Below are 26,359 nucleotides of genomic sequence, written 5' to 3'. Positions count from 1 at the left end.
TCCTCTCCATCTTCCAATCCAGTGTTTCTCATTTCAGCCAGTGGCAACAACATCTATTTAGTTGTTCAGGTCAAAATATTGGTGTACTGCTCTCTTTTTCTCAAACAGCACACATCCAAACAATCAGTAATCCCTGTTGGTTATAACATACACATGCCCACATGCACACATACACACTCAGTGAGTGTGACCACTTTTCATTATTTTTGTGACTATAATTCAAATGCTTCAAACTCTTGGCTGAATCACTGCAATGGCCTCCTAAGTGGTCTCTTTTTCTGTATACTTGCCTTTCTTCTGGGGGCAAACAGTAGTCAGAGTGATCTTTCTGAAGTAAAAATCAGGTTAGCACTTACTATACTCCAAGTTATCATGTTTATCTTACTATATGTTAATGATTGCTACTGCTCCCTCCATTGCTCAGTGGTTAGAGCACAAAACCACTTAATAAAGTTAGTTTTTCTAAGCAATGATAAAAGGCCAAGAATGGTCCTCGCCAATCTATGCAGAAGAGAGGACAGGATTTTTATTGCCACCTGAGGATACCCAGGAACTGATTGTTTAATGATCATGTGCCAGGTAACACAGCTAATAGGTATTATAGTTAAGCCATTTTTTGAACACAGACAGACTGGCTAAAGCTGAATTTTTATAACCAAGCACTAGTCAATCTTTCATTGAAGTGGTAGGACCATCTTGTAAGTCAAAATCCTATATTGACCAAAATTGCATTTAATTTTTAATTTAATTTGAGGAAGTAGGCATATCTCCATGATATAATATGTAACTCTAACATCGATAATTTCTTATTATTAATGCCATATATATCTCTTACTTAGATTTTATTTTGTGTTCTTCAATAAGTTTTCTTTGTACAAATACCTTTTTAAAATATTTATTACTGAATAATCATATACATTTTTCAATGGTTAAATTATATTTTTTCATGGTTGTTGCTGGCATGTAAGAATCCTCTTGATTTTTCTGTATTAAAGTCCAACAAACTTGCTGAGTTGTCTTATTAGTTGAGATATTTGATTATAGATTTCATTCATTCATTCATTGACCCCATATATATTTAGTGGGTGCCTAATATATGTTAGATGTTATTATAGATAATAGTATAAAAAATAAATGAATCATGTACATTTATTTACATGTAATCAATTTCTGTGTACATAATTGCTATTTATTTTTTCTTGCTAATTCTTTTTTTTTTAAATTTAATTAATTAATTAATTTATTCATGGCTGTGTTGGGTCTTCGTTTCTGTGTGAGGGCTTTCTCTAGTTGTGGCAAATGGGGGCCACTCTTCATCGCGGTGCGCGGGCCTCTCACTATCGCGGGCTCTCTTGTTGCGGAGCACAGGCTCCAGACTCTCAGGCTCAGTGATTGTGGCTCACGGGCCCAGCTGCTCCGTGGCATGTGGGATCTTCCCAGACCAGGGGTCGAACCCGTGTCCCCTGCATTGGCAGGCAGATTCTTAACCACTGAGCCACCAGGGAAGCCCTCTTGCTAATTCTTGTATCTCATTTCTTTTCTTGCCTTATTGTATTGGATGAAATGTCCATTGAAATATCAAATCAAAGTGGATATAGTAGGCATTCTTGACTTTTCTGTTTGTGAAAGATTGCATCTAATTTTTCACCATTAAGTATAATATTTGCTGTGGGATTTTGGTAGATCTTATTTATTAGGTTATGTAGTTTTCCCCTCTTTTAGTTATGAATATATGTTGGATGATATAGAATGTTTTTCTGTATTTATTTTGATATGCATGTAGTTTTTCCTTTGTAATTTTGTAATGTGATAGATTATATTAAATCTAAATACAGATTATATTAAAGGTTTTCTAATGTAAATCACCTTTGCTTGCCTGGAATAAATATCCCTACCTCACTGATGTACTTATGTTTTAAATCATTGCTAGATTTATTAATATTTAAGATTTTTACATTTATAATAAGTGAGATTAGTCTGTGAATTTTCCTTCTTTTACTCTCATTTCCCAGAATTGTCAAGGCTATACAGTTGACCCTTGAACGACATGGCTTTGAACTGTGCAAGTCCACTTATACATGGATTCTTTTCAATGGTAAATACTATAGTAATACATGATCCACAGTTGGTTGAATCTGAGGACGTGGAATCTGGGATACAGAGGAACTGTAGAGATATGGAGGAACTGCATATGTGGAGAGCTGATTATAAGTTATAAGCAGATTTTTTTTTTTTTTCCATGTAGAGGGTCGGCACCCCTAACTCTCAAGTTTAAAACTCAATTATCATTGTATCTTCTTTCCAAAAGCTGCCACTCATGAACTTCTTTATTTCTGCCTCTGATACCTATCCAGGAACATTTTAAAACCTAGAACGTTCTTTCTCACCACCCTCTTAGATTTGATTTTTCTCATGTGGTTGATTTTTTTTCTTAGTAATGCTTTTAAAATGTATCATTATTTTTCTCCTCAATACAATTAATTTCATCCCTGAGTTGCTTCATTCAGTTGAAATTTGACAGTCCACATTTGACTCCAACATATGAGCCATTGCGGGATTAGTCTTCTGAAAAAAACCCAAACCACCATGTCACATCTTTACTCATTAAATTCAAGGACTCACTATCATATATAGGTTAATATTTTTTCTCTAACTTCCTCCAGCAGGTTTCTTCCCTAATCAGCTGCCTTCGCTGTTTTTATTATTGTTATTATTTTTAAGTTTCTGTTGCTGTGCACCTGTAATTAATTTCACCAAATTGATTGTAAGCACCTGTAGGGCAGAGACTATGTTTAGCCTTCCTTGTATTCACTATAACTTCTGGCTGAGTGCTTGACATGTGCTGCTCTTCAATAATGTGCTGTTTGTTTGATTGATGAATCCCTTGTCTCTGCCTGATTAGCTCAGTTGTTAAGTGCCAGGTGCTAATGAGGCCAGGGTCATAAGATCAAGCCCTGTACGGATCATTAGCTTTGGCTTAGTTCATAACCCCAGTGTGTACTCTACCTCAAATCAGCATTTCCAGGAAGCATGTGTTTGGACACAGAGTGGGAGCAAAGTAGAGGAGGAACATTAAGATAGTGTAATTTCATCTTCACTACCAAAGGTAACACGTCCTAAAATGTAAGGGCTCTTCCCGATGATGGATCTGCAGTACATTTTCATGTACACAGGACAGCCAGCTCTGAGCTTATTCCATAGTTCTGACTCAGTTGAACTTTCAGAATATTTTTCTTTCATCCTTCAACTCAAAATCAGTAAGCTACTTAATTTGTTTCAAAAAGGAATCTCAAAACCTTATGAGTGAAGGTTATATGAAGGTTGTTTCCTGGTCATACAGTTTATTTTAAATTATTGCCAGCATAGTCCCATCTATTACTTTGTAATGACTTATTTAATGTTACATTTGCAAATATTCAAAAACAATAATATATCAGCCATTTCTGTGGCCCTCAGAAAATGATATCTAAGTTATTTTTTCTAAAATTTCTGAATTTTTGAGTTTAGTAGATATCTATGTACAGATTAATTGGTTTTAGTACTGAGTTGGTTTCATATAAATGTATGTTCAATAATGGTTATTCTTTTTTATTTTCAGTACAAGAGAAAAACTCAGTCTACAGAGACATAACTGTAAGATGAAATGAGAAACAATGCAGTTAGGATCAAATGATTAAGGAGAAAAACAAATAAATGTGTAAGAAATATAGGGAAAAATTAAAAAGGTAAAAATACCTATATGATGTTCTTTTTGAGTTCTATTTGATAGAAAGCTAGGAGAAAACACAATTTTTTTGCCTGACAGGAAAACTAATAAAGTACAAAGTATCAGACAAATACTTTACGGTTTGAGTAACAAGATTTTACGCTTTCACAGGAAACTGGTATCTATCCTAGGAATGAAGTAACTATAAATGTAAAGCTAGATGTTTTTAAATTAAGAAAACTTTTCCTACAGCATTTTTCAACCAATTATTAAGAGATAGTTTTTTAAGAATCCATAAACATTCTAAGAAATCTAAAATCAAAAGGGCACAAAGAAAGCCAAAGAAGTGTATCAGTTTTGTTTTCTGAGTTGATTGACATTGCCTTTGTTTTGCCTGTAAGAAAGAAAGAAGGGGGCTTCCCTGGTGGCGCGGTGGTTGAGAGTCTGCCTGCCGGTGCGGGGGACGCGGGTTCGAGCCCTGGTCTGGGAGGATCCCGCATGCCGCGGAGCGGCTCGGCCCGTGGGCCATGGTTGCTGGGCCTGCGCGTCTGGAGCCTGTGCTCGGCGGCGGGAGGCCACAATGGTGAGAGGCCCGCGCACCACGATGGGGAGTGGCCCCTGCTTGCCGCGACTGGAGAGGGCCCTCGCACAGAGACGAAGACCCAACACAGCCATACATACATACATACATACATACATAGAAAGAAAGAAGAACACAAAATAGCCACTCCTCTAGGGTAACAAACACATAGTCTAATGAATTGTCCCTTTGAAATATTATGTTGTGTTTGTGCTCACTTTTCTACTATGTAACCTGAGTGACTTTCCTGCTTCCAGGTCTAATGTCACCAACTCTTATTTAATGTTAAGGCTCTTTGCCTCATAGCCTAAGTTGATCAGACATTTCTCATAGGAAGATAAAAGTGTTCAAAGGAATTTGTTTTGGATTATCCTCATCTGTTTGAAAAGTACAGCATATTGATTAAGAACATAGGCTCTGATTTGCTCCTTTTCAAACCTAGTTCTGTTGTGCACTAGATGTCTGACTTTGGGGCAAGCTATTTAACCTCTCTGTCACAGTTTTCGTCTGTAAAATGGGGCTAATAATTGTACCTACTTCTTAGGACAATTCTGTGTCTTAATATAGGTAAAGGGTTTTGAACTGTGCTTGACAAACAGCAGATACTCAGCAGATGTTAACTATTAGTAGTAACATTATTATCCTTGTTGCAGACCACTGGGATGGTCATCACTCCACCTGATCCTTGGTCCTAGCGGTATCTCGCTGTGCTCTGGACCTTGGGGCCTGTCATAGCTCAACTGTCTTTGAACTTCTACCACAGTGCACCCAAGTGCACAGGAAACAATTGGCTGCACTCTCCTGCAAGTCTCTGGGCTTTGAACAGCTGGGGGTTATCAACAATATAATGGTTTAACCATTATCAGTCTTAGATTTATAATACTTTAGATTTTGAAAACCTGAAACCTCAGGGGCCACAACACTGCACAGCCATCAATGTTTCTAGAAAGGGAAATAAACACATATTTAGGATATAGAATATAAATTTAAAATTTTAGAGTTTGGTAGAGAGTGCTTTGTGAACTTTATGTTGGGGATATAACAGTGAACAAAACAGATAAAAATCACTGCCCTCAAGAAGCTTATATTCTAGTGGTGGGAGACATGCAATGAAATAAAAACATATAAATGAAATATATTTTGTGCTGTAACGGGATAAGTGTAAAGAGAAAAATAAATCAAGAAAGGGAGATAGGGCATGTATAGAATGGGGGATGGGGGGCATTTGCAGTGTAAGGAAGGTTTCAATCCAATTTCTAGATTGGATTACCAAGGAAATTTGCACGGAAAAAATGAATTTGAGGAAATATCCGAAGGAGATGAGAGGGTGAGCCATGAAGATCTTGGGGAAGGAAATTTCCTGGCAGAAGGAGCAACAAGTTATAAGGTACTGAGTTTGAATTGTGCCCCTTATTTTTGAGGAACAGCAAGGAGGCTGGTATGGCTGAAGCAGAATGAGCAATTGTTGGTGTAATAGGATGTGCATTCAGAGAGACAATGGAGGCCAGATCATGTAAGGTCTGGGTATAAATATGTCATTTTTCTTTATTTTATTCTAATTAATTATTCTATTATTATAAGTACATTTACACTTCACACTTCTATTCTACCTTTAAATGGTTCAAGAATACCAAGGGGTTACCCAGTTCTGGGAGCATGGTTGCCAGTTTTCTTCTATGCCAGAGGGAGCTGGACTCTTGCAAGCTCACATCTGTGTTTCTTCCTGCTTCCACCCTGTCCTGCTCTTCCGGGGCAATCTTTTAAGTTCTTAGGGACACTTTTGAGACATGTCAGGTCTAAGATACTGCCTACTGTAGCAGGGCTCATGCTTAGACTCAGAAGATACCCAGCTCTTAATCCACAGTTGCATACTCAGCCATAGTTTATCATATCATATCTCCTGTGCCAAAGCAGCTGGGTCTGGCAGGGTAACTTCTAGCATCAGTCACCAGCTGTGCCCAATCCAGGCCTCCCCTTGACTCTTAGTCCCTTGATAGGGGCCTATGTGGCTGGCAGAGCCTCCCCTGGCCGATGTGGTATGCATTTACAAAGGCATTTCCTCATTGGCTTATTGATTAGCAACACCCATATGAGAATTAGGGAAAAGACTTTCTTTCCTCTGGGTGTATATGGCTCATGCAAGGCTTAGTGAACATGTGCTGGATTTCAGCTCCAATTTACCACCTCTCCAGTTGGTGTCTTACTCAGGGCACAATTCACCTAACTTTAAATGGTGGTGCTGGCCTACACTTTCTTCCTCAGGTCCTGGGACTCCTTGAGCAAATGAATCCAGTCCTTGCACAGTTATGTTCATAGGGGCCTTACTGAATATCAAACTTGGAAACAAGAAAGGCCTATTATACTTGAATCCCAGGGCAATGTGTGCGTCCTTGGTTTACCTTTGAGAACCCAAAAGAAGACTTCCAAAAAATTTCTTGAACAAAGTGACCTATGTTTTTTAACTTCAAACTTCTGAGATGCTAACATTTTCATTATCTCCTTAGTGTACTCCTTATTTAAATATTAATTCATACCTTCTCTTTTTTTTCTTTGTCAGTCACGTTAGAAGTTTCTCAATTTTTTTTCATCTTTTCAAAGAATCAGATTTTGGTTCATTGATATTCTCTATTGTATTTTGTTTTCAATTTCATTTATTTCTGTCCTTGTATTTATTATTTCCATCCTTATATTTATTATTTCCTTATTTCTCCTTGCTTTGGGTTTATTTTTCTCTTTTAATGTGAAAGCTTAGATTATTGGTTTGAAACCTTTCTTCTTTCTAATATAAGCGTTTGAGGCTATAAATTTCCCTCTAAGGCCTGCTTTAGTGGCATCTCACAAATTTTTCTGTGTTACATTTTCCTCTTTGTTCAGTTCAAAATATTTTCTAATTTCTCTACAGACTTCCTCTTTGATCCACAGATTATTTAGTAGTGCGTTAATTCCAAGTATTTGGATATTTTCCTTTATCTTTCTGTTTTTGATCTCTCATTTAATTTCATTATGTTCATAGAACATACTTTGTTTGACTTAAATTCTTTTAAATTCATTAAGATTTATTTTATCACACAGGATATTTTCTATTTTGATAAATATTCCATGTGCAGTTGAAACAAATAATCTGCTGTTATTGGATGGAGTGTTCTATAAATATAATTTAGGTCCAGTTGACTGATGGTGTCATTTAGTTCTTCTATATCCTTGCTAATCAATTGATGACAGAGAAGTCTTGAAGTCTCCAACTCTAATTGTGTATTTATTTGTCTTTTTAATTCTGGCAGTTTTTACTTCATATATTTTTAAAAAAACATTCTACTGGCATATAGTTGATTTACAATATTGTGTTAGTTTCAGGTGTGCAGCAAGTTGATAAAGTTATACATATACATATATTCATTCTATTTTAGATTCTTTTCCCTTATAGGTTATCACAGAATATTGAGTAAAGTTCCCTGGGCTATACAGTATGTGCTTGTTGGTTACCTATCTTATATACAGTAGTGTGTGTACGTTCATCCCAAGCTCCTGATTTATCCCTCCCCAACACGTTTTCCCTTTGGTAACCATAAGTTTGTTTTCAATATCTGTAAGAATGTTTCTGTTTTGTAAGTGAGTTCATTTGCATCATTTTTTAAAATTAGATTTCACATATGAGTGATATCAGGATATTTGTTTTTCTCTGTCTGACTTCACTTAGTATGATGATCTCTAGGTCCATCCATGTTACTGCAAATGGCATTATTTCATTCTTTTTTATGGCTGAGTAATATTCCATTGTATATATATATATACACACCACATCTCCTTTATTCGTTTTTCTGTTGATGGACATTAAGGTTGCTACCATGTCTTGGCTATTGTAAATAGTGCTGCAATGAATGTTGAGGTGCATGTATCTTTTCAAATTGTGGTTTTCTCCAGATATATGCCCAGGAGTGGGATTGCTGAATCATATGATAGCTCTATTTTTAGTTTTTTAAGGAACCTCCATACTGTTCTCCATAGTGGCTGTACCAATTTACATTCCCATCAACAGTATTGGAGGGTTCCCTTTTCTCCTCACCCTCTCCACTATTTATTGTTTGTAGATTTTTTGATGATGGCCATTCTGACCAGTGTGAGGTGATATCTCATTGTAGTTTTGATTTGCATTTCTCTGATAATTAGCTATGTTGAGCATCTTTTCCTGTGCTTTTTGGCCATCTGTATACTTTCCTTGGAGAAATGTCTATTTAGTTCTTCTTCCATTTTTTTGGTTGGGTTGTTTCTTTTTTTGATATTGAGCTGCATGAGCTGTTTTTATATTTTGTAGATTAATCCCTTGTCGGTTGCTTCATTTGTAAATATTTTCTCCCATTCTGAGGGTTGTCTTTTCATTTTGTTTATAGTTTCCTTTGCTGTGCATAAGCTTTTAAGTTTAATTAGGCCCCGTTTGTTTATTTTTGTTTTTATTTTCATTACTCTAGGAGGCGGATCAAAAAAGATCTTGCTGTAATTTATGTCAGAGAGTGTTCTACCTGTATTTTCCTCTAAGAATTTTATAGTATCTGGCCTTATATTTAGGTCTTGAATCCATTTTGAGTTTATTTATGTGTATGGTGTTAGGGAGTGTTCTAATTTCATTCTTTTACATGTAGCTGTGCTGTTTTCCCAACACCACTTATTGAAGAGACTATTTTCTCCATTGTATATTCTTGCCTCCTTTGTCATAGATTAGGTGACCATAGGTGCTTGGGTTTATCTCTGGACTTTCTATCCCATTCCATTGATCTATAGTTCTGTTTTTGTACCAGTACCATACTGTTTTGATGACTGTAACTTTGTAGTACAGTCTAAAGTCAGGAAGCCTGATTCCTCCCACTCTATTTCTTTTTTCTCAAGTTGCTTTGGTTATTCAGGGTCCTTTGTGTTTCCATACAAATTGTAAAACTTTTCTTCTAATTTTGTAAAAAATGCTATTGGTAATTTGATAGGGATTGCATTGAATCTGTAGATTGCTTTGGGTAGTATAGTCATTTTCACAATATTGATTCTTCCAATCCACGAACATGGTATATCTCTATCTGTTTCTGTCATCTTCGAGTTCTTTCATCAGAATCTTATAGTTTTCTGAGTACAGGTCTTTTGTCTCCTTAGATAGGTTTATTCCTAGGTATTTTATTATTTTTGAAGTGATGATAAATGGGATTGTTTCCTTAATTTCTCTTTCTGATCTTTTATTGTTAGTGTATAGGAATGCAAGAGATTTCTGTGTATAAATTTTGTATGCTGCAACTTTACCAAATTCATTGATGAGCTCTATTATTTTTCTGATAGCTTCTTTAGGGTTTTCTTTTTTTCCTCTTTGAATAACCAATGCTTTTTTAAATTTTTTGAATTGGAAAGTGATCTTTATTTTATTTTTTTTTAATTGGGGTATAGTTGTTTTACAATGTTGTATTAGTTTCTACTGTACAGCAAAGTGAAGTAGAGTTCCCTGTGCTATACAGCAGGTTCTTATTAGTTATCTGTTTTATACATATTAGTGTATATATGTGAATCCCAATCACCCAATTAATCCCACCCTGCCCCCCACCCCCTGCTTTCCCCCTTTGGTGTCCATACGTTTGTTCTCTACATCTCTGTCTCTATTTCTGCCTTGCAAACCGGTTCATCTGTACCATTTTTCTAGATTCCACATATATGCGTTAATATACGATATTTGTTTTTCTCTTTCTGACTTCACTCTGTATGACAGTCGCAAGGTCTTTCCATGTCTCTGCAAATGACTCAGTTTTGTTCCTTTTTATGGCTGAGTAACATTCCATTGTATATATGTACCAATTCTTCTTTATCCAGTCGTCTGTCAATGGACATTTAGGTTGCTTCCATGACCTGGCTGTTGTAAATAGTGCTGCAATGAACATTGGGGTGCATGTGTCTTTTTGAATTATGGTTTTCTCTGGGCATATGCCAAGTAGAGGGATTGCTGGGTCATATAGTAATTCCATTCTTAGTTTTTTAAGGAACCTCCATACTGTTCTCCATAGTGGCTGTACCAGTTTACATTCCCACCAACAGTGCAAGAGGGTTCCCTTTTCTCCACACCCTCTCCAGCATTTGTTGTTTGTAGATTTTCTGATGATGCTCATTCTAACCGTTGTGAGGAGATACCTCATTGTAGTATTGATTTGCATTTCTCTAATAATTAGCGATGTTGAGCAGTTTTTCATGTGTTTGTTGGCATCTGTATATCTTCTTTGGAGAAATGTCTATTTAGGTCTTCTTCCCATTTTTTTGATTGTGTTGTTTGTTTTTTTGATATTGAGCTGCATGAGGTGTTTATATATTTTGGAGGTTCTTTGTCCATTGATTCATTTGCAAATAGTTTCTCCCATTATGAGGGTTGTCTTTTTGTCTTATTTATAGTTTCCTTTGATGCACAAACATTTTAAGTTTCATTAGGTCCCATTTGTTTATTTTTGTTTTTATTTCCATTACTCTAGGAGGTGGGTCAAAAAAGATCCTGCTGTGATTTATGTCAAAGAGTGTTCTTCCTATGTTTTCCTTTAAGAGTTTTATAGTGTCTGGTCTTACATTTAAGTCTTTAATCCATTTGGAGTTTATTTTTGTGTATGGTGTTAGGGAGTGTTCTAATTTCATTCTTTTACATTAGTTGTCCAGTTTTCCCAACACCACTTATTGAAGAGACTGTCTTTTCTCTATTGTCTATCCTTGCCTCCTTTATCATAGATTAGTTGACCATAGGTACATGGGTTTACCTCTGGGCTTTCTATCCTGTTTCATTGATCTATATTTCTGTTTTTGTGCCAGTACCATATTGTCTTGATTACTGCAGCTTTGTAGTATAGTCTGAAGTAAGGGAGCCTGATTCCTCCAGCTCCATTTTTTTTCCATCAAGATTGCTTTTGCTATTCGGGGTCTTTTGTGTCTCCATACAAATTTTAAGATTTTTTTGTTGTAGTTCTGTAAAAAATGCCATTGGTAATTTGTTAGGGATTGCATTGAATCTGTAGATTGCTTTGGGTAGCATAGTCATTTTCACAATATTGATTCTTCCAGTCCAAGAACATGGTATATCTCTCCATCTGTTTGAGTCATCTTTGATTTCTTGCATCAGTGTCTTATAGTTTTCTGAGTACAGGTTCTTACCTACTTAAGGTAGGTTTATTCCTAGGTATTTTATTCTTTTTGTTGCAATGGTGAATGGGATTGTTTCCTTAATTAACTTTCTGATCTTTCATTGTTAGTGTTTAGAAATGTAACAGATTTCTGTGCATTAATTTTGTATCCTGCAACTTTACCAAATTCATTGATTAGCTCTAGTAGTTTTCTGGTGGCATCTTTAGGATTATCTATGTATAGTATCATGTCATCTGCAAACAGTGACAGTTTACTTCTTCTTTTCCAATTTGTGTTCCTTTTATTTCTTTTTCTTCTCTGATTGCCATGGCTAGGACTTCCAAAGCTATGTTGAATAATAGTAGTGGGAGTGGACATCCTTGTCTTGTTCTTGATTCTAGAGGAAATGCTTTCAGTTTTTCACCATTGAGAATGATGTTTGCTGTGGGTTTGTCATATATGGGTTTTATTATGTTGAGGTAGGTTCCCTCTATGCCCACTTTCTGGAGAGTATTTATCATGAATAGGTGTTGAATTTTTTCAAAAACTTTTTCTGCAACTATTGAGATGATCATATGGTTTTTATCCTTCAATTTGTTCAATTTGTTAATATCTATAACATTGATTGATTTGTGTATATTGAAGAATCCCTGCATCTGTGGGATAAATCCCACTTGATCATGGTGTATGATCCTTTTAATGTGTCATTGGATTCTGTTTGCTAGTATTTTGTTGAGGATTTTTGCATCTGTATTCATCAGTGATATTGGTCTGTAATTTTCTTTTTTTGTAGTATCTTTTTCTGGTTTTGGTATCTGAGTGATGGTGGCCTCGTAGAATGAGTTTGGGAGTGTTCCTTTCTCTGCAATATTTTGGAAGAGTTTAAGAAGGATGGGTGTTAGCTCTTCTCTAAATGTTTGATAGAATTCACCTGTGAAGCCTTCTGGCCCTGGGCTTTTGTTTGTTGGAAGATTTTTAATCACAGTTTCAATTTCATTACTTGTGATTGGTCTGTTCATAATTTCTCTTTCTTCCTGGTTCAGTCTTGGAAAGTTATACCTTTCTAAGAATTTGTCCATTTCTTCCAGGTTGGCCATTTTATTGGCATAGAGTTGCTTATAGTAGTCTCTTATGATGATTTGTATTTCTGTGGTGTCTGTTGTAACTTCTTTTTCATTTCTATTTGTATTGATTTGAGTCCTCTCTCTCTTTTTCTTGGTAAGTCTGGCTAAAGGTTTATCAGTTTTGTTTATCTTCTCAAAGAACCATCTTTTAGTTTTATTGATCTTTGCTATTGGTTTCTTTGTTTTTAGTTCATTTATTTCTCCTCTGATCTTCATGATTTCTTTCCTTCTGCTAACTTTGGGTTTTGTTTGTTCTTCTTTCTCCAGTTCCTTTAGGTGTAAGTTTAGATTGTTTATTTGAGATTTTTCTTGAGTAGGATTGTATTGCTATAAACTTCCCTCTTAGAACTGCTTTTGCTGCATCCCATAAGTTTTGGATCGTAGTGTTTTCATTGTCATTTTTCTCTAGGTATTTTTTGATTTCCTCTTTGATTTCTTCAGTGATCTCTTGGTTATATAGTAGCGTAGTGTTTAGCCTCTATGTGTTTGTGTTTTTTAGGTTTTTTTCCTGTAATTTATTTCTAATCTCATAGCATTGTGGTTGAAAAGATGCTTGATATGATTTCAATTTTCTTAAATTTACCGAGGCTTGATTTGTTACTCAAGATGTGATCTATCCTGGAGAATGTTCCGTGTGCACTTGGGAAGAAAGTGTAATTTGCTGTTTACAGATGGAATTCCTTATAAATATCAATTAAATCTATCTGGTCTATTGTGTCATTAAAAGCTTGTGTTTCCTTATTAATTTTCTGTCTCAATGATCTGTCCATTGGTGTAAGCAAGATGTTAAAGTCCCCGACTATTATTGTGTTACTGTCAGCTTCCCCTTTCATGGCTGTTGGCATTTGCCTTATGTATTGAGGTGCTCCTATATTGAGTGCATAAACATTTATAATTGTTACATCTTCTTCTTGGACTGATCCTGTGATCATTATGTAGTGTCCTTCCTTGTCTCTTGTAGCATTGTCTATTTTAAAGTCTATCTAATCTGATATGAGTATTGCTACTCCAGCTTTCTTTTGATTTCCATTTGCATGGAATATCTTTTTCCATCCTCTCACTTTCAGTCTGTACCCACTTTCCTCAGTCTGAAGTGGGTCTATTGTAGACCGGGTCTTCTTTTTGTATCCATTCAGCCAGTCTGTGTCTTTTGGTTGGAGCATTTAATCCATTCACATATAAGGTAATTATCGATATGTATGTTCCTGTTATCATTTTCTTAATTGTTTTGGGTTTGTTTTTGTAGGTCGTTTACTTCTCTTTTGTTTCCCACTTAGAGAAGTTGCTTTAGCATTTGTTGTAGAGCTGGTTTGGTGGTGCTGAATTCTCTTAGCTTTTGCTTGTCTTTAAAGCTTTTGATTTCTCCATTGACTCTGAATGAGATCCTTGATGAGTAGAGTCATCTTGGTTGTAGGTTATTCCCTTTCATCACTTTAAATATATCATGTCACTCCCTTCTGGCTTGCAGAGTTTCTGCTGAGAAATCAGCTGTTAACCTTATGGGAGTTTCCTTGTATGATGTTTGTCGTTTTTCCCTTGTTGCTTTTAATAATTTTTCTTTGTCTTTAATTTTTGTCAGTTTGATTACTATGTGTCTTAGCATGTTTCTCCTTCGGTTTATCCTTCCTGGGACTCTCTGCGCTTCCTGGACTTTGGTGGCTATTTCCTTTCTCATTTTAAGGAAGTTTTCGACTATAATCTCTTGGAATATTTTCTTGGGTCCTTCCTCTCTCTCTTCTCCTTCTGGGACCCCTATAATGCGAATGTTGGTGCATTTAATATTGTCCCAGAGGTCTCTTCAGCTATCTTCATTTCTCTTTTTTCTTCATTCTGTTCCATGGCAGTGATTTCCACCATTCTGTCTTCCAGGTCACTTATCCGTTCTTCTGCTTCAATTATTCTGCTCTTGATTCCTTCTAGTGTATTTTTCATTTCATTTATTGTATTGTTCATCTATGTTTGTTATTTATTTCTTCTAGGTCTTTGGTAAACATTTTTTGCATCTTCTTAATCTTTGCCTCCATTCTTTTTCCAAGGTCCTGGATCATCTTCACTATCATTATTGTGAATTATTTTTCTGGAAGATTGCTTATCTACACTTCATTTAGCTATTTTTCTGGGGTTTTATCTTGTTCCTTCATCTGGGACATAGTCCTCTGCCTTTTCATCTTGTCTGTCTTTCTGTGATTGTGGTGTTTGTTCTGCAGCCTGCAGGATTGTAGTTCTTGCTTCTGCTGCCTGCCCTCTGGTAGATGAAACTCTCTGAGAGGCTTGTGCAAGTTTCCTGATGGGAGGGAATGGTGGTGGGTAGAGCTGGGTGTTGCTCTGGTGGGCAGAGCTCAGTAAAACTTTAATCTGTTTCTCTGCTGATAGGAGGGGCTGAGTTCCCTCCCTGTTGGTTGTTTGGCCTGAGGAGACCCAGTACTATAGCTTACAGGCTCTTTGTTGGGGCTAATGGTGGACTCTGGGAGGGCTCACGCCAAGAAGTACTTCCCAGAACTTCTGCTGCCAGTGTCCTTGTCCCTGCAGTGAGCTACAGTCGCCCCCTGCCTCTGCAGAAGATGCTCCAACACTAGCAGGTAAGTCTGGTTCCGTCTCCTATGGGGTCACTGCTCCTTCCCCCTGGGTCCTGGAGCACACACTACTTTGTGTGTGCCCTCCAAGAGTGGAGTCTCTGTTTCCCCCAGTCCTATTGAAGTCCTGCAGTCAAATCCCACTAGGCTTCAAAGTCTGATTCTCTGGGAATTCTTCCTCCCATTGCCAGACCCCCGGGTTGGGAAGCCTGACATGGGGCTCAGAACCTTTACTCCACTGGGTGGACTTCTGTGGTATAATTGTTCTCCAGTTTGTGATTCGCCCACCCAGTGGTTATGGGATTTGATTTTATCATGATTGCGCCCCTCCTTCCATCTCATTGAGGCTTCTCTTTTGTCTTTTGAGGATTTTCTATGTATAGTATCATGTCAACAGCAAACAGTGACAGTTTTATTTTTCCAATTTGGATTCCTTTTATTTCTTTTTCTTCTCTGATTGCTGTGTCTAGGACTTCCAAAACTATGTTGAATACAAGTGGTGACAGTGGGTGCTTCAAGTATTTTTAAGCTCTGTTTTCACATATATTCACTTTAAGATTGTTGTGTCTTCTTGGTGAATTGACTCTTTTTCATTTTGTAATGTTCATCTTTGTCCTTGGTAATTTTCTTTGTTGCAAGGTGAACTCTATCTGATATTAACCTAAACACTCTGCTTTCCTTTGAGTGTGTATGGCATGCATGGTATCTCTTTCCCCATCCTTGTACTTTTTTTTTTTTTTTTTTTGCTCTTTCAGCCATCTTTTTATTTACAGTTTGTGTTTAATGCAAATCAATTCCATAACAAGAGAAGTTACTATGAATCAAAGCATAAATACACAAACACAATATACAATCCAAAATAGATGTACAGCATTCAGGTATGAAACAAAAGAGAATGTTCATTCACACACGCAGTAGCTTGAGATCTGTTGGATATGGTTGTTCCAGTGTAGATTTCTAAAGATGGAAAAAAAATGACTTTGGTCATCAAGACTACTGTGGCCATATTAGATTTCGGAACATCTAAGCATCAGTGTGTGACCATGCGAACAAAAGACTTTAGGGAGTGTCTATTTTTAAAAAGGTTTCTGTGCATCAGGGCAGTTGTGAAAAGATCTACTTTCCAAAATCAAGCCCACTTTAGGCTTAGGACCAGGTTCTAACTATCTAAAAATATTGAATGATAACATAAAGTGTTCCAAATGTGGCTATTCCGATTCAGTTTAAAAAGAAGTATTTACAGAAAAGAGTATAAAAGTTTTTCTGAATTTAATGTAAGCAAGCTTCCAGTCTTCCCTTGCCAAATGTTTAGCTCCTTCACATATTTGCCTTTTTAATTTCAAGATTTGTCAATCTTACCCTCAAAACAGATCATTTTTTAAATTGTAAAAAGTATTCGACATATGCAGAAATAAAAAGCATTTTGAAATTAGTTGAGATCAATGTAATTCTACTCTTTGTTATCTGTTTAGCTAAATGAATCTACTGCTCTTTTTGAATAAGAATAGTTGATAAGTATATAAGCAAAATGTACTCATTATGCTTGGATTTGGGGTAGATTCCAATCCATCATTGCCCTGGTACATATCAATGACTATATAAAAATTCAAATGCAATGTCAAACCCAAACCCCAAGGGAAAGAGTTCAGTTCCCAAGAGAACAGCAATAGCTTAACATAAAATTTTCTCTAGAGTACATCAGCATTAAATTAGTACTGCTGAAACAACACACTGAGGATTTACAGTAACACCTGGAAGTTCCTTCTAATGTACATATAAATAGAATCACAGAAGCTTTGTTTTACCTCATTGTTTTATGGCCTTATAAATTTAATGAACAAATGAAAACTGAATCTCTGTTCCACATCCCATTCTTTATCTCTAGGTAAGATAAAATCTATTCTCACTTTCAAGGTAGGGTTTTATGTGTCCATACTTCTTAAGCCACATTTAAGGAAATCGCCTCTTAACTAATTTTGGATGTTGTCTCTTCATCTTGTACAGGAAACTCCAGCAGATTTAATATTGGCATTCATCATCTAGTCAAACCCTTCACATGCTCTTCAAACCAATCAAATTTGGGATCCTCAACAGTTTCTGTCAATAAAATAAGGTGTGGAACTAGCAGATTCATTCAATGAAGACCTGTTTTTTTTTTCCCTTGTCACACTGGATGTCTGGATGCCATCTGAATTGGGTTTAGAGGATGGGGAAGTATAGATGTTTCTTGGCCTGAGTCTCTTAACAGTAGAGATGTAGAAGGGAGACCGAGATCACCAAGAGACTGGCTGTTGACTGCAGAGCACCGTCACTTGCCTTGGTGGTGGCATTCGCTGGATTGGGGGCAGCTGAGGTATGCTGGGAGGAATTACTTGAAGGTGTTACAACAGCTGTTTGATTTGAATAAATCTGCGTAGGTAAGAGCAGTGCCAGAAACAGCAGCCCCAGTCCGAGCCTGGCCACCATCGCTCTGCCCATGTCCGCTCCGTCGGTGCGCAGCGCGTCTCACTGGATGCTGGGTGCGTGAAGGATCGCTGGCTCCGGGCGGGCGCAGGCAAGGTCCATCCTTGTACTTTTAACTTACCTCTATCATTACAGTTGAAGTAAATTTCTTGTAGATAGCATATAGTTGGATCATTTTTAAAAAATCATTCTTCCAATGTCTCTCCTTTACATTTACATGTACTCTCGCTATGTGCATTTAATGCAATTTTATTTGTTTGGAATTTTGTCTGTCACTTTATTTTGTTCAGTTCCTCTGTTTCCCCTTCGTTACCTCCTATTGGGTTTTTCTGAACATTTTTTTTACTATTCCATTTAAATGTCTCTATTATATTTTGACTATTTTTCCTTTTATATTTTCTTTAGTGGGTGCCCTAGGGATTACAGTATAAACACTTAATTTTCACTGTCTACTTAGAATAAATATTTTACTATTTAACATGGAATATAGAAACCTTACTATAGTAAAGATAAAGACTTTATCTCCCCCCCCCCCCATGTTGGAGTTGTTCTTTGTATTACACCTAAATATTAAAAACCTTTTCAAACCATGTTGTAATTTTTTTTGCTTTCAACTTTTATTCATATTTGAAAGAATTCAATAGAAGGATAGTCTGTTTACCCAGATACATACCATTTGTTCTCATTTCATTTTTTTTTTAAATTTATTTATTTATTTTTGGCTGTCTTGGGTCTTTGTTTCTGTGCGAGGGCTTTCTCTAGTTGTGGCAAGCGGGGGCCAGTCTTCATCGTGGTGTGTGGGCCTCTCACTATCGTGGCCTCTCTTGTTGCAGAGCACAGGCTCCAGACGCGCAGGCTCAGTAGTTGTGGCTCACAGGCCTAGTTGCTCCGCGGCATGTGGGATCTTCCCAGACCAGGGCTCGAACCCATGTCCCCTGCATTAGCAGACAGATTCTCAACTACTGCGCCACCAGGGAAGCCCTCTCATTTCATTTTTGATGTTACAAGTACATTTCTGGTATCCTATCCCTTAGGCCTGTAATGAATTCTTTAGCAAGTCCTTTAGAGCAGGTCATATGGCAACAAAATCTTAGTTTTCCTTTATTTCCCATTTATTCCTGATGGATATTTTTGATGTATATAGAATTCTGGGTTGATAGTTCATCTTTTTCAGCACTTTAAAAACATTGTTTCACTTCCTTCTGATCACCACTATTTCTGATGTGAACTCTGAAGCCACTTGAATCCTTATTCCCCTATCATCATTCTGTCACTTTTCTTTGATTGTATTCAAGGTTTTTTTCTTTGCCTTCAGTAATTATGATGTATACAATTGTGGATTTGTTTTTATCCTGTTGGGGTATACTACGATTCTGGAATCTGTAGCTTTATGTTTTTTGCTAAATTTAGGAAGTTTTCAATCATTATTTCATCAAAAAATTTTTTTGCATTATACTCTATCTTGTCTCCTTATCAGGTTTCAATAACACAAATGTTTTACTTTTTGGTAAGGTCCAACAGTCCCTGAGACTGTTCCTTTCTTATAATGTTTTTATGTTTGTTTTTCAGATTTAATATTTTTTACTGATCTGTTTTCAAAGTTCAGTGATTCTTTCTTCTGTCATATCCATCTTCTATTGAGCCCATCAATTGGGTGTTTTATACATTATTGTAATTTTCATTTCTAAAATTCCTCTTTGTTTCTCCTTTATTTCTTTTATTTCTTTGCTGAGACTTTCTATTTGCTTAAAGGGTTCATCCTTATCTCTTGCAGTGTGATTATAATAGGTGATTTAAAGTGTTTGTTATATTATTTCAACGTTTGTCTCATCCCTGTGTTGTTGTCTGATGATTCACTTTTCTCAAGCAAGTTGAGATTTTCCTGATTGTTATATGCCAAGTAGTTTTTGATTGTATCTTGGACATTTTGAATACTGTTACTGGATTTTAGGTCTAATTTTAATCCTACATAAAATGTTGACGTTTTTGTTTTGCAGACTATTGACCTAACTCAGTTTAAGCCACAAGTTCCACCCAGTCTCTGTGGATGGCAGTTTCAATATAAGTTCTGTTCTTAAAAATTTTTCAGTGTTATTTGGATTTGTCTTTGGTGTGTGTCAACCATTGGCCAATCTGGAACTTGAGCAATGGTCTTTATGTTCAGTTTTCAAGGTTTTTGGTGTCCTGAATAGCGTCAGATTCAGATGTGTAAAGCTTAAGGGTAAGCCACATTCATAAAGAGCTTTTTGGATTTCTCTCCCCTTGGGCTCCCCTTTCCCAAGCTCCACTCTTTCCACAGTTTCTTCTGGTTCTCTGAGACTTCTCTTTTTGGTTCTGTCCCTAGAAAGCTGGTACTTCATTTACTCTGCTTTGTACTTTTCATGACTGTGCCCATTTCTTGCAATGACAGAAAAGAAGGAAATAAAGGAAGTTCTCCCCATGCACAATCCTCAGATAGTAGAGGAAAGTTCTTTTCCATCAGAGTTTTAGGCTTCTGCAAACCTCCATATGCACCACTGTCATTGCTGCCACTTCTTAAGTTCCAGAGAATGGGGAGAAGAGGGAAAAATAAAAATATGGGAAAATTTCCTCACCCTCTCTGAGAATTAAGAGACTCCTTTTCTGCTCTTTGTACCAGAATTGGAGAGCTTCTTTTAGCTTCTTCCCTGTCTGTGCCCGTGTCCACTTCATGTTCAAATTGTGTTGAGTTCAGACTGGTAGTTACTATTAGGGGAGAATAAGGTAAATTCACTGCTAGTTTGAAGGTACTTCTATTTTGGTATTCTTCCCCAATGTGCCTGGTACTGTTTACTTTTCAGAGCCTTAAGATGTTCCATGCATTCTGTTTAAGTTTTATAGCTGCATTCAGAGAAAGAGACAGGATGAAGTGTGTTTATTCCATCTTGACTAGAATTGAAAGTCTCTATCCTATTTAATTAAATATTGAGATAAGAATGAAAAGAATCTTCCAAGAAAAGATGCACTGTGGCCATTTAAAAATTGAGTACAACCTATTCAGTCAACCAGTTTCAGGCCATTGTGAATGTTTCAGTTTTAGTGTGTTGGAGGGAACAAGTAAAGTCTCGCAGGATATACTTCAAGGAAAAAACTTAAATGTAGCCATTCCTTATTTATCTGCTACCTCTTCTATTGGTAGAAAGCTCCAGATGGCTTCACTCTAGAGTATGAGAGTCAACTAAGATAAGGTAATGTCAGAACCCAAGCACAAGTCCTGCTAGAAATAATCAGAATGCTTTTCTAATCCTGGCATGAAAAATACATGCCCAAAGCTATAACAATGAGATTATGCCATATAATAATTCCTCAAAAATCACACAGCCTCGCTGTTCAAGCACCAGAATTCAACCAGTATGTGAAGAAAGTTAGATGTTGAGGTAAACTCCAAGCTTGCTGTGTGTTTCTGCACAAGACTGTTTTCATATTTCTCTCTTATTTCAGAGCTTATAGTGGCTCCCTACATCACTTTGACTAGATATCAAAGCCACTTCCTAACTCTCGGTGCCAGGTTCATTTCTGTCACCTCTTAGAGTCCTCCTCAGAGGACTTTTATCAGTCTTGCTTTGTGTCTTTTGCTATTTCATACACTGACTTAGCAACAACCTGATTCTTTAAAGAGATTATCCTATTAAATTAGTATTTTAAGTATAGTTTACTTATTTAATAGACTGACCATAAGTAACACCAAACTTTTTCATATAATTTTTATCCATTTATGTGAATAATTTCATTTAATTTATTGGTAAGTCTACAAATATCTCTGATGGTTAACTTTCTTACTTCAAAGCACACAGATGCCAAAAGATGTGACTTTTTGCTTTTTCCAAATTCATATCTGAATATTTATTATATGCCTTTGAATTTCTTTCCATTCCTTGGTGAGAGAGTATTGGGAGAAGGAACCCATATTAATTAATATTAATCATCATATTAATATACACATTCATTTTTGCTTCTTTTCTCCAATTTTAGTGAAAGAGATAACACTCATCCTTTCCAAGGCTACTTCCTCAACATTAGCTATGAATTCCATTTCCTCTTAACTCATCAGGAGCCTTAGTTAATCATTTGCTGCCTTTCTCCTACTCTTAATCTCTCTCTCCCTCTCCATTGGCTCTACCTGCTCAGGTATAGATCTTGCTTAAAAATATCTTCCTTCTACACAGTTACTGGTACCCCTTCAGTTACTGCTGTTTCTTTCGTTGAGAATGTTGACATTTGCTGTTTTACATTCTAATTTCCTATAAATTTTAAAATCCATTGCCACCTGGCTTCCTCTACAATCAGGCAATTAGAAATGGCTCTTGCCAAAATGACTGATAATCAATAATCACATTTTTTTCCCAGTTTTTATACTCTAAAGTTTGGTTGGTCACTCCTTATTATTATAAACTCATTTCTACGAACTTATACGTTACCATAGTCTCTTGGTTTTCCCCTGGTCTGACTACTGTTTGTATACATTTTGGGCTCTACGTTTCCCACTTTAATAATAGTTTATTCCAGTCTCATGGCTTCAGGTACTATATATGCATGACTCTCAAATCTATATCTGTAGTCCGTTACAAGGGAGGGGTAGGGGGGAGGGAGAGGGAGACATTCGGTTTTCTACTGGATATTACCCTTTGGCTGTTCCATGGGCACTTCAAATTCATTGTGTCCAAAACTGAGCTCATGCTCATCCTAACAGTATGTGCTTCGTCCTCTATTCATGATCTCAGTGAACCCTTACAATCACACGTTGTTCAAAATCTGCATTCTCTCATACCTCCACGGTTAATCAGCAACCAAATCCTAACAATTCTATTTTTAATTATCTTTTGACTCTTTTTCTTCTTAATCCCATGGCTATTTTCTTTGTCCGGGCCTCTACAATTTCCTCTTTAAATTACAGCATTAGTCTCCTTACTGGCCTTCTGGTCTCTAGTCTTGATCTTCTTCAGTCCATTGGCCACATTGCAGCCTTAGTGATTTTTCTAAACAGAAAAATGGATCATATGATTCCCTTGTTTAAAACCTTTCAATGATCTCCCCAAACATTCAGAATAAAATTATGGTTTCTTAGTGTAATATACAAGGCCTCTCCTGATCTAATACCACCATTTTCTTGAGGAAGCCTCCTTTGATTTGCCTTCATCCTTACCAACCCCTCTACCAGTCCTTCCCCCCAATATGGACTAGGTGCTTATGTTTTACAATCCTACAGTATAACTCTCTGTGCCATCACAGCCCTCATCACATGGTATTGCCACTAGCTATTTTTTTTGTTGCCATTTAAATAATGCCTATGTCTGATTAATCTTTATATCGCAGTGTCCGTGCTGGGACATTAGTCCCTGGAACTCTGGGATGTTTATTGAATGAATGTATGAAAGAATGAGTGAAAATTTTTGAAACCCAAATTGAAGAATTTAAACTCTTGAGCAGGGAAATGGCAGGAAAATCACTGAAGAACATTAGATGAATAGTAGATAAGGTAAAGATATCTGGAAGTGTGTAGAGATGGTGAGATAACTGATAACCACAAGGCTTTTTTGTAACAGGTATGATGTCAAAAAGATCTAAAATGGTAGGTTGGGTGACATGCAAAATAACTAATAATTCCTTTTAAACTTAAATTATTAAAGCCCTAGAATGAATTATGTCATTGGCCTCAGAAAAGATTACAGAATCAAATTGCCATATTCTCAAAGCAGTATGTATCCAAAATTTCATATATTTATATATATATATACACACACATATGTAAACATATGTATACACACATATATATAATTTTTATATCATGAATTCCATATATTTTAATATATATCACAATTAACATTGGGATGCAAAGAAAACCAATTATACTTAAGCTGTATAAATCTTATGTAGTTGTAATTTGTTCAAAATGAGCTTCTTTCTTTTATGTTTTAATTTTTCCCTATTGGGTCTTCTAGCTGAAGGGCTAGAAGTTGCCTGTTTGTTTTATCTGTGGTGTAAGCTCTATTTTCTTCATATGTGCTTGCCAAATGCTGCCATGACTGTGCTTTTAAAATTAAACACCTTGCTTATTTAGTTCATATCAATAGAAAGCTTAGAATAACTAAACTCCTTATGAAGTCAAGTTCAGAAAACTAGTATTTATTTTCTTTAAACAGCCTAGAAATGCAATATGCCATTTTGTTGCAGGTATAAATTTGTAAATTTGAACAATATGATATTTATTTTCAAAGTCTATTATGCTTCAAACAATTTTAAATATTTCAAAAACTATGGATTTTACTATTCTAAATTAAACAAGTACCACAAAAATTTTTTACCAGTATTTGTGCCAATAGAAAACAATAGGTATTGCCTATCACTCTCCTATTCTCATTGGTTAGTTTAGAAGCTACTTTTTTATCTTTATTTTGGTTAGAGATACTCTAGCATGTGATTTTAAAAAATAGATTTAACTTAAGCAAAAGAAGCTTCTTTTAAGTTAACCTATTTATTTTGGTTTTCAACTGTTAAAGTGCTTTCCCTCCTTCTTAATCCATATAAAACTATTAAGATTTTTAAGTGGCCCATATTCTATCTGCAGGCTGATTATTTAGTTCAGTAAGCAATAAAAAGCATTAACAGTCTCATATAATCCCAAGAGTTCCCTAATAGGCAATGAACACAACATTCTTGTTAATGATTTTGACTAACCAGTCTTTACAGTGATGTTGGATTTTGTGGTTACCACTTTATTTTATAAACAATATCTACATTACTTTCAAAGGCAAATAAGAATTTGAACCTTATTTTACCTATTACATCATGATGAATTATTTTCTTCTTCTAAGAGAAGTAATATTCCTCTGAATATTTTTAGTATCATGTTGTTAAACTATAAACTTGCTATTGAATTACTCTACAAAAACTTTTCTTAAAACTATTTTGTTTTAAAGCACACATACAGAAAAACACACAAATGTATGGTTTAATGGATTCTTTTAAAGTGCTACATCATTTTAACAACTACCCAGGTCAAGAACTAGAATTTTACCACTTACTGCAGAAGCTCCTCAGTTGCCAACTGCCAGTCATAGACCCTTCCCTCTCCCAAAAGTAACTACTCTTCTGAGTTTTATAGTCACCATTTCCTTATCATTTTACCACTGAAGTGTTCATCCTTGACATTATAGTTTAATCTTGCACAATAAAAAAATTAAGTTTTTAATAAAGTCTCATTTAATCTACATGTTCTTTCATCTTTTTCTTTTCTTTATAATTTATAAAGAAATTTATAATTTCTTTATTGAATAATAATTTATTTGAGAATAACTTTGGGAAACATTGACTGCAATTCTATAAATTCTTCTGGTCTGCATATTCCCTGAAACTTAGCAGCTGGATTCAGAGGCTTGATCAGACTCAGGTTTGCTACTTTTGTGTTTTCTTTCATCAAGAGGCACTTAATGCTGTTTTTCCCCCTTTTCCTGATGTTAGCTGCTGTTGATGCTCAGTGCCTAGACCTATTCATTTATTGGGGGTTGCAAACAGTGATATTCTAATTCTATCATTCCTTTTTCAAATATGAGGTGTATACAATAGATACTTTCCCTGACCTATTTGGTTACCTAGTAGAACAGTTCATTCAGGAAAGTCAGGATAAATGCTTGATTCTTTTCCTTCAGTTGTCAGTTTTCAAGATAATGAGTTGACTCCCTATTACCCTCAGAAAATGACCTATTAATATATTTTAAAAAATTATTTTAAACTCATAGATTAAAACATCTTTATTTCAATTGAAATTATTCTTTTTGAAGCTCAAATTATTGCATCATTGGCCAGTGGGAGCCTCTTGAAGTTACCACCTGAGTCCTTTGACATGGTCCTAATAGTCTTAATTTCTTCTTCATCCAGTATAATGATGTTCCAGGTTCATCTTCCCCAGACCTGGAATGACTCATTTCTCTAAGTGCTAGTTTCTCTTAGAAGTAAATAATATTTTAAGATCATTATCTGGGCATTAGGGAAACATAGTCATTTTTCTAGGCTTCTTCAGTAGAGAAAACTAGTATATTTTACACTCACACTCTGTCACTCACACACACATATTCTGCAGTACTGCATATGAATTCATATTGACATTTTCTATTCAAATTTAGGATTATAGATTTTTTTTATATGTAACCTCCTTTATGTTTTACATTCTTACTCCAAACTAAGAATCCTCTTTGTCAAAGACATAAGATGATAGAATTAGAATAACCTATAAATACTTTTGCCTTTGATATGCATTCTTTTGGGAACAACCAAAATAATAATCTCTCTTTAGGTATGTTACCATTTACGAATGTTCTAGGAAAGAACTGCGTTAAATTTGTCCTATGTTTCTTTGTCAAGTTCCTATAATTTTGTTATTTGAGTTATTTTATATTTTAGCTCAAGGCAAATTTTGCCTTCTTCCCAGATAGCACCTTCTTCTTTGGCCTTCTCACCCTTCAGTTTCTTCAATGTGTTAGCCCCAAGAGGTTTTTCTATAATCCTGTAAGAAGCATTTCCTCTATAATGTCGTCACTTTAGGGTCTGTTTCCCAAATAAATATTGATTGGCACCTGTTGTATGCTTTACTGAGTACTGGATAGTCAAATAAATTCATTAGAAGTGAGTTCTGTCACTGCAACCAGCAGGTGTTAAGCAAGTAGAAGAATTAAATGATTGTGAAATAAAATCCTTTGTTATAGCACAACTAGTGGCTTTTGTTTAACCCAGGAAAGAGAGAGTCCTATTAGTTGATAAAAAATAGACTTGTCATTGA

General features: G+C 35.9%; 1 protein-coding gene across 1 annotated transcript; it reads right to left on the bottom strand.

The window, feature by feature from the left end:
- Positions 1-17,074: 17,074 nt before the first annotated feature.
- LOC137766764 (signal transducer CD24-like) lies at positions 17,075-17,651 on the bottom strand. The gene has a single exon (XM_068547354.1). The coding sequence runs from the start codon at positions 17,581-17,583 to the stop codon at positions 17,347-17,349; it is 237 nt and encodes a 78-aa protein (XP_068403455.1). The 5' UTR covers positions 17,584-17,651; the 3' UTR covers positions 17,075-17,346.
- Between the last annotated feature and the right edge of the window lie 8,708 nt (positions 17,652-26,359).

The sequence above is a fragment of the Eschrichtius robustus genome, chromosome 6, assembly GCF_028021215.1.
Source record: "Eschrichtius robustus isolate mEscRob2 chromosome 6, mEscRob2.pri, whole genome shotgun sequence".
Classification (NCBI taxonomy): domain Eukaryota; kingdom Metazoa; phylum Chordata; class Mammalia; order Artiodactyla; family Eschrichtiidae; genus Eschrichtius; species Eschrichtius robustus.
The sequence above is the reverse complement of the archived record's forward strand: the minus strand, read 5'-3'. Positions and strand labels throughout refer to the sequence as shown.